Source organism: Dendropsophus ebraccatus, chromosome 10, assembly GCF_027789765.1.
Source record: "Dendropsophus ebraccatus isolate aDenEbr1 chromosome 10, aDenEbr1.pat, whole genome shotgun sequence".
Taxonomy (NCBI): domain Eukaryota; kingdom Metazoa; phylum Chordata; class Amphibia; order Anura; family Hylidae; genus Dendropsophus; species Dendropsophus ebraccatus.
Window position 1 is genome coordinate 23,661,705 of NC_091463.1, and position 9,177 is coordinate 23,670,881.

The 9,177-nt window shown below is 41.5% G+C and overlaps 1 protein-coding gene across 3 annotated transcripts in view; it reads left to right on the top strand.

Moving 5' to 3' along the window:
* BRINP1 (BMP/retinoic acid inducible neural specific 1) overlaps window positions 1–8,870 on the top strand; it is a 156,415-nt gene extending 147,545 nt beyond the window's left edge. For 2 of the 3 annotated variants that reach the window (XM_069986567.1, XM_069986568.1), the window contains one exon: window positions 4,350–7,212. In XM_069986567.1, coding sequence (XP_069842668.1) covers window positions 4,350–5,490 — 1,141 coding nt within the window. In that variant the 3' untranslated portion in view covers window positions 5,491–7,212. Of the gene's footprint in view, window positions 1–4,349; window positions 7,213–7,959 lie in introns of those variants that run through there. The other variant, XR_011364818.1, reaches the window with a different exon arrangement.
* The last annotated feature ends 307 nt before the right edge of the window (window positions 8,871–9,177 follow it).

The following is a 9,177-nucleotide window of genomic DNA, read 5'->3' on the forward strand; positions in this document are numbered from 1 at the left end:
CAACAGTATATAACCCCCCTGTGCTCTCCCCAACAGTATATAGCCCCCATGTGCTCTCCCCAACAGTATATAGCCCCCCTGTGCTCTCCCCAATAGTATATAGCCCCCATGTGCTCTCCCCAACAGTATATAGCCCCCATGTGCTCTCCCCAACAGTATATAGCCCCCCTGTGCTCTCCCCAACAGTATATAGCCCCCATGTGCTCTCCCCAACAGTATATAGCCCCCCTGTGCTCTCCCCAATAGTATATAGCCCCCATGTTCTCTCCCCAACAGTATATAACCCCCCCTGTGCTCTCCCCAATAGAATATAGCCCCCATGTGCTCTCCCCAACAGTATACAGCCCCCCTGTGCTCTCCCCAATAGTATATAGCCCCCCGTGCTCTCCTTAATAGTATATAGCCCTCCCTGTGCTCTCACCAACAGTATATAGCCCGCTGTGCTCTCCCCAATAGTATATAGCCCCCCCCGTGCTCTCCTTAACAGTATATACCCCCCTGGGCTCTCCCCAACAGTATATAGCCCCCCTGTGCTCTCCCCAATAGTATATAGCCCCCCCTGTGCTCTCTCCAACAGTATATACCCCCCTGGGCTCTCCCCAACAGTATATAGCCCACCTGTGCCCTCCCCAATAGTATATAGCCCCCTTGCTGTGTGCAACCCCCCCCCCCCCCGTTCGCTCCCGCTCCCCCTCCCATATAACATAAAAAAAAAAAATCAGTTATACTCACCCGGGTCCTCGCGTTCCTCTTCTCTTCCCTCTTGTGGCTGCAGCTCCTTCTGAAGCGCAGCAGCGGGCGGAGGGGCACAGCGGCGGGCGGAGGGGGGCAGCGGCGGATGGGGGGGCCCTGCAGGGGGCGCCATGGATGGGTAAGTAGATTACCCATCCATGGCGCTCCACCCTGACAGGCTGGTGGCCGGAGCCCTGTGCGACCTCATTGGTCGCACATAGCAACGGCCGGCCTGCTCAGGGTGGGCCCCTTTAACCAGTGGGCCCGGTGCACGTGCACCATGTGCCCTCTGGTTAAAGCGTCCCTGCATACATGGGGTATTTGCAGTAGGAACGTATATATACATGTTACTGACGGGAAGGGGTTAGTGTAGAACTGTCAGGAGCATTAATATGGCTTCTTACCTTGAATTAAGACATATAACTCTTATTTTAGTCTGTTGCTCCAGCGTTAAGAAGAAAATCAAGAAATAAAGCCCACTAGGTATCAATGTAAAAAGAGCAGACATTTACATGTAGGCATAGGGGTGTTAGAGGAGTAGTGATGTGCAGATTTGCCAAACTTTTTGTGTTTGTCAATGTTCTCCAAACTCGTACGCTCAGCATTTGACTTCTGGCCTCCTGGATAAAGCCTGAGGCCATGTTCACAGGGTGCATAACACTGGCCGTTCTGTGACCTGAAGTAGTAAAATGCTCTATATACTGCTCTATAATGTCCTCCATGCTGCTGATCAAGGGCAGTACTTGACATAAATGTCCAGGGGCCCAAGACCCAAGGTAATAAAGGCTAGCCCCAAAGGTTTTTGCCCCCCCCCCCCAGCTTCTGGTGCTTATGGTATTCTATAAAGACATAGGGGGAGATTTATTAAACATGGTGTAAAGTGAAACTGGCTCAGTTGCCCCTAGCAACCAATCAGATTCCAGTTTTCATTCCTCACAGACTCTTTGGAAAATGAAAAGTGGAATCTGATTGGTTGCTAGGGGCAACTGAGCCAGTTTCACTTTACACCATGTTTGATAAATCTCTCCCATATATAGAATTGCAGGATCCCTTCTTCTGTGTTTGTGTAGTGTAGAGGAGCCATTATGTATCTGTTCAAAAATGTCCTATACAGGTTATATAATGGGCAGAAATAATGCAACACCTCATGTATACATATTGGACAGCTCATCCTGAAAGGTTATCTGAGATAACAGAGACGCCTTTAGTTTAAAAGAGACTTTATTAACAGCTTAAATACCATCTGATAAGGTAAAGCAATCATTTGTGAAGACATTACTATCTGTTTTGCCATCTTTGGGCTCCAATAATAACACGAATTCACGGACTAATACATTATCAACATGAAAAACAATATTGATTATAATCAGGCTGGTATAAATTATATACCATGGCCCAGATATATTAAATGTGACCAATAACGGCCAATCTCAGCTCAGCTTTTGTTTTACTACAGCTAAATTCTGAGCTGTAATTGGTTGGTATGGTCAGTTTATATCAGTTTGTAAACCACTCAAATCTATACCTACAACCATACTGTGTAGTGCTGAAGAATAAGTACAACTAAGTTAATTACACAAATATTGTATTAAAAAATTATGGAAACATGCAAAAAAAAATAAAATTATAATAATTAAAAGAGTTCAATGGAGGAGAGTTCTAGGAACACTAGGAACTGAATGGCACTACACAATATGGTTGGAGGTATAGAGTATATATTCATAGTATAGATAGACAACTATCAAGCAGCAGCTGGTGGGCATAGGGAGCTGGTGCTCATGAATATCAAGGACTACTGAGCATATGCTCATAATGGAGAGAATTAGTGTGCAGTCCTTGTTATTCAGCGGGATATCTCTGAATCAGCTGCACAGAACAATGTCAGCATAAACTAGTAACAGAGAAGCTAAGCAGAATGATGTATCACTATCATGATTATTATTTATGGCCGTACTTATCATTATAGGGGCATATTTTAGCATTAAAAAACGTTTTGTGAACATACGCGCAAAAATGTATGTATTTTGTTTGTTAATAATCAGATCCATCAATACTGTATGAATATGCATGTGGTAAGCTCCAGTTTCCTCTAGTGATGGCGGCAGACAGGCAGAATTACATTTTTTAACTCTATGGCCGTATGAAGCGAAATCGAGTAAAATGCATTATTAGTTTAATCAGTGCCGAAGTTTACACATATTTACATAGAAATGAAATCTAAACAGACGATAGCGCACTGCGTGAAATACCAGAGTTTGGACTAACAAGACTCTTGTTTACTCCACTTGTAGTTTTTGTTCTTAGACATTTATTCGTTTACTTAAAATAATTGAACATTGAACCTGTTGAATATTTTGCCCTGCGTTCCTCTTCTCTGCGGAACAATATCAAAACTAGTTTAAAGGGAAACTTTAAAAACATCCAAAGCTGCTTAAGCTGGCTTCACATTGCTTTTGCAGTCCATATTTAAATCCTTTTTTTTTCTCCAAAAAAGGATGGAAAATGGTTAAAAAAAAAACTGATGTATTTGCATCCGTTTTGATTGGAAATGGATCAACAAAATAGATCAAAACGCATGCTTTTATTTAAATGTACACAAAAAACGTGGTTGACTGCATTTTTGTGTATGCTAAAAAAAACATATGCGCTTTGATCCATCTTTCAGTTTTTTAATAATGTAAGTCAATGGAAAAACTAATTGTTTTTATAGATTGCTTTGCCCATAGCAACCAATCAGATTTCATATGAACAGTGCTTGTTAAGAAAGTAAAGCTAGGCTCTGATTGGTTGCTTTGTGCAACCAAGTTGTTTGTCTCAGTCATTTATTTCTTGCACCCAATATATCACCACTACAATCTTTTCAATCTGGTTGTTGGGCAACATGTACCTCCTACTTAAAGGCGTTATCCAGCATTAGAAAAACATGGCCACTTTCTTCCAGAGACAGCACCTCTCTTGTCTCCATTTAGGGTGCAGGTTTTTCAACTCAGTTGTATTGAAGTGACTGGAGCTTAACTGCAAACCACACCTGAACTGGAGACAAGAGCGGTGTTTCTGGAAGAAAGTGGCCATGCTGGATAACCCCTTCAACTATATAAAATTACGGGTAAGCTGAGGTATGTAAGACAGGATGACAAGACAGCGCTGTTTTAGGATTAAAGAGGTATTCAAGAAAAAATGAAATGTGTATAGGGGAAAAGTAGGGGATTGCGGGGAGTCCATCCTCTGTATCCCTCACCGATCTCCATATTGGGCCCGGCTTCTGTATTATCAATAGAGCCGCAGGTACAGCACGTGACCCGCAACTTATTCCTATGGAGACGACGGACATCGTTCTCCCGGCGTACTTGACTCTTGTCACTCCATAGGAATGAATAGAGCCACAGGTACGCCACATGATAAGAAGCCGGGGCCCGATACGGAGATCGGCTGAAGTACAGAGGTCGGACCCTCCGGTGATCTCCTACTTTGGATAGTAGGGGGGTAAAGTTTCATTTTCTACTGGTAGAACCAATATCATTCATAGTATTTTTCTGCTTCATTAACCATATTTTGTGTGGACATAATGACATGTTTTTCCCCACTGTTTTACTAATGTGAATCTGTTTCTGTTTTAGATCAATTCAGCAGTGGCTGGCTCGAGTGCAGTCCCTCCTCTACTGCAATGAAAATGGCTTCTGGGGCACGTTCTTAGAAAGTCAACGTAGTTGTGTGTGCCATGGAGGCAGTATGCTTTGCCAGCGACCCATTCCGTGCATAATAGGTGGCAACCAAAGCTGTGCAATGTGCAGTATGGCTAACATCTCGCTATGTGGCTCCTGTAATAAAGGGTACAAATTGTACCGTGGTCGGTGTGAGGCACAGAATGTAGATTCAGAACGAAGTGAGCAGTTCATCAGTCTGGAAACAGAGTTGGACTTCCAAGACCAGGAGCTTCGTTACCTACTGCAGAAGATGGACTCCCGTCTTCACGTGCACACAACTTTCATTAGTAATGAGATTCGATTAGACACCTATTTTGATCCACGCTGGAGAAAAAGAATGTCACTCACCCTAAAAAGCAACAAAAACCGAGTCGAGTTCCTTCACATGGTCATTGGAATGTCTATGCGTATCTGTCAGGCCAGGAACACTACTCTGGATCCAAGCTTCTTTGTATATGTCAACCCATTTAGCGGCAGCCATTCTGAAGGTTGGAGTATGCCTTTTGGAGAACATGGTTACCCAAGATGGGAGAAGACACGTCTTCAAAACAGTCAGTGTTTTAATTGGACTCTTCTTTTGGGAAACCGCTGGAAGACCTTTTTTGAAACTGTACACATTTACCTTCGCAGTCGTACACGTCTACCTACGCTCCTGCGCAATGAAACAGGACAAGGTCCAGTGGACTTGTCGGATCCTACAAAAAGGCAGTTTTACGTGAAGATATCCGAGGTCCAGTTGTATGGTTACAGCTTAAGATTTAACCCAGATCTTTTGCGCAGTGCTGTTCAACAAGTTAATCAGTCTTACTCCCAAGGTGGGCAGTTCTATTCTTCATCCTCTGTAATGTTGCTTATGTTGGACATCCGGGAAAGAATCAACCGCTTAGCCCCGCCAGCTGGACCAGGAAAACCCCAACTGGACCTCTTTTCCTGTATGCTGAAGCATCGCTTGAAGTTGACCAATAGCGAAATCATACGGGTCAATCATGCACTGGACTTGTACAACACCGAGATTCTGAAGCAACCCGATCATATGACAGTCAAATTATGTTAACCCTCCCATGCCTTCCTCTGAGTCGAAGTATTTCTTTTGGAAGTCCAGAGGTGAAAACTCTGAGGGAATTAGATGAACTTTAATTACCTTAGAATCTACCTTATGACCTGATTATGATTATGCTGCAAACTATAAAAATGGAGTATATTTACATACTTCCTTTTATTACATTTTTGGGGGGGTTGTAATCAGTTTTCATCCATCCGGGGTCTTCAGATGATAAATCCTTTCCATTTTCATTAAGTGCTACATCTTCTCACAAGTATAAGGCATCTATATAGTAATCCAGATAATGAAAGTTAGGCTTACTTATGTTATATGGTAGATCATTACGTGGTTCAGTCATTACAATTTTGATGTTAGTGCAGCTATTAGGTATCGATTTTTCATTAAAACCAGCAGGGCCTGCATATTCATCATTGAGATACGGGTTTGAGAGTGGAAAGATTTTTCAGCTGTTTAGACTACATAAAGTCATAGCATTAACGCCAATCCTCGGCTCTCCTAAAATTGTTACTTTGTGGATGACCACCACCATTAGAAGTCCAATCTGTATACAACTGAGATCCAATTGACATAAATAAGAGATACCATTTCCAACTTTTGGCCTCATGCACATGGCAATACCTCTGTATGACTAGGTATGACATTTGAGGTTTGTAGAGGTATAGTAAGCCCCACACAGTTCTATAGGTGCCATATTCATGTGCACCAGGGCTTATTGATATCAGGTTGCTGGAAGAGAAGGAGCACCAACCTCTACTTTAGTTTATTGGATATGGGGAAAAATATAAAGTGATCAGAGATGAAAACAACTTGAACTTGTGTCCGATTGTGCAGCATTTGATTACCGATGGCTGAAGAAGTTGGATGCAGCCCTAGGGAGTCCAGTAAGACATGGATATAGCCTATATCCATGTTTTCCAGGCAGCCACTGGTATTCAAAAGCTGTAAAATTGGACTTGAGAAGGCTTGAGTTGCACTCATCTCTAAACGGATATATTTTGCAACATTAAAGGGGTTTCGACTCTGACACCTATTTTCAACAGTCTAATAAAAAAAACATATTCATAAATAAAGTTAATTTACTACCTCTCTGTTATCTTTTATGCTTTCCTTCTTCTTGTAATGCAAACTCTTTTCTCTCTTGTCTACATTAGCCCAACATCATTTCTGGTGTAAATCCTTTAATAGATGTTCTGTTCCTATGTACACTCTAGCCAGGATTTCTGCCAACCCCATCTTCCTCCCATTACACCTTCTTACCTATAACTCCCCACTATACACACACATAATGGGAGGAAAATTGGCTGAATTCCTGGCTAGAGTGCGCACAGGAACAGGAAGCTCATTACAGGATGCACATCAGACGGGAAGTTGGACTAATAAGGACAACAGAGCGTGGAAGACCACAGAGAAGTAGTAAAAGAACTTTATTAACCAATATATTTTCATTTTAAAATAGATTTAATTGTCGGAAGACGCAATGGATTACATCGCCAAACATGACTTTTCTTCCAAGTCTTAGTATACACGTCTTTATAGTAATTTACATTGTAACAAACTGAGCACAGGACAATGTTTTATGTTATAATAGCTGCGCTAATATCCCACGGCCAGAACCTCATTAATGAAGTGACAGTTCCTAAATATTATTTTTATTCTGTTCAGCCATGCTGTGGCTGATTTGTTCAGTATATGTACAGAACAGGGCTATTTTAATAGAACCGAATAAATCATATTGCAGAATATAATCTATAGAAGAATAGTTTGTGTAGATTATTTATTTTAGACATCAACATGTCCACAGCTTGATGATTAAATCTATTTTATATTAATTATATTTTACTTCTAGCCCAAGACTTGTTTTAAAGTCCATAGTATAATAGCTCATAGAAGACCCTGTCCATAGAAGGTCCACACCGCATCGTCCGAGTCTTCCATTGATTTTGTGTGAGGTTTAGTGTTTCTATGTACCGTTCAGTCACATCACTCCTTATTATTGCCCTATGTGCATAAATAGGTCAATGACCCCCCGACATTAGACTCAATAAAGCCAATAAGGTATCATCGTTTCTGATGACTAGAGAAGACGATGTTCTGTGTTTCGGGACCAACATGGTTATTCTGGGATGTTTTTGCATTTCACGGTCATATTGTAGTCCTATTTGAAGCCATTTACACGGATTTTGACAAATGATAGTAAATCAGATACACCAGCATCTGTGTAGTTATCGAAAGCGAACAATGTGGAGGTCATCTTAAAGTGGGTGGAAGTATGTAGTCATACTCTATGTTAGCATGCTCATTTTCAGGCAGTGCCAAATATGTACTGATGATCTAAACAAGAAAAAAAAAAAAAAAAGAGCGGCACAGTACCAAACTATTCTAGACGTTTACAAAATGCACAATCCTTTTCGCTACATAAGTGTTATGCATTATGTCTCTTTGCTGTCCTTTTTTATCTAGATGAATTCAGCTTAAGGACATTTGACATCCGACAAGCAGTCCTCTAATCGATCCCCATGGCAGTTACCCATCAGTTCGGTCCACTGACAAAGCCTCGAACAAGTCTACCAACCCCATAACCGTATTTCATGAAGTGGGTTCACCCATACCAGAGTCAGACAATCACTGCCCTAGGAGGGGGAAGACGTGAGAGAGAAGCACACACCGCTGTGTTCAGAACGCAGCAAGTAGGACTGGGGAGAGATGCTTCAGAAATTTATAGTGACCTCCTGCATGAGCCTTGAAAATACCAGCAGTAAAAGGGAGTAAACTGCCATAAAAAAAAAAAACAGACAAACATTTACCCCCCTATAAGGGAGAGAATCTTTCTTTTCTGTATAGTAAACTTGTAAAATGTAAAATATATAAAAAAAAAAAGATAATAATATTGACGAGAATTATAAACCAAAAAGGAGGATGACAAGCTACTAATTCTGCAAATGCCAGCATGTTCCTCCTTTCCTATATAACATATTGACACACCAAGCTGAGACCTGACTGCATGGGATACTGAATGGTGCGGTGGGTGGACGATGTGCATTTGCATATGGTGGAGGATACACAAGCACATACATACTCTACAGTCATAACCGGGTAGAGTGGAATGTTGAGTGAAACGGGAAATGCAATGATAGAGAAGAATGGTTTTCGGGGGAGCCTAAACTCCATGGTATGCATATTATATAGCCAATAGAATGTATTGTGTGGCGGTAATTTGCCCAATGACTGTTGTGGCATTCTACTGTTCCCATGTTAGATCAGCCTAAAGCTTGATGGGTTTGGGTAAAAAAAAAATCATCAAAATTGGGAAGATTGGTTCATTTTTTTTTTACTAATACTTGTAATGGAGCCAACAATCGGTCTTATATTTTTTTGGCTCGAAATTAATATTTTGGAGGGAGTTACAATGTCGGCGATGCTGTAAACAATATCGGACGTGTTTGCGGGTCCACGGCTATTAAGATGACAACGAAGGTTTCCTGGGAACTTAAGATCAACACCAATCCATGGGAGGTCTGTGTTAGACCAGCGTGTCGTCTGATGACTCGGCTTCTGCGGTATACGAGCTAAATAATGACATTATGCAATGGAAGATGAGTTCTCACAGTATGTTCATGAAAACTCAAAGCAACAAATGTTATTGTGAAGGACATTAAATGAAAAGAAGGAAGTTAGTAA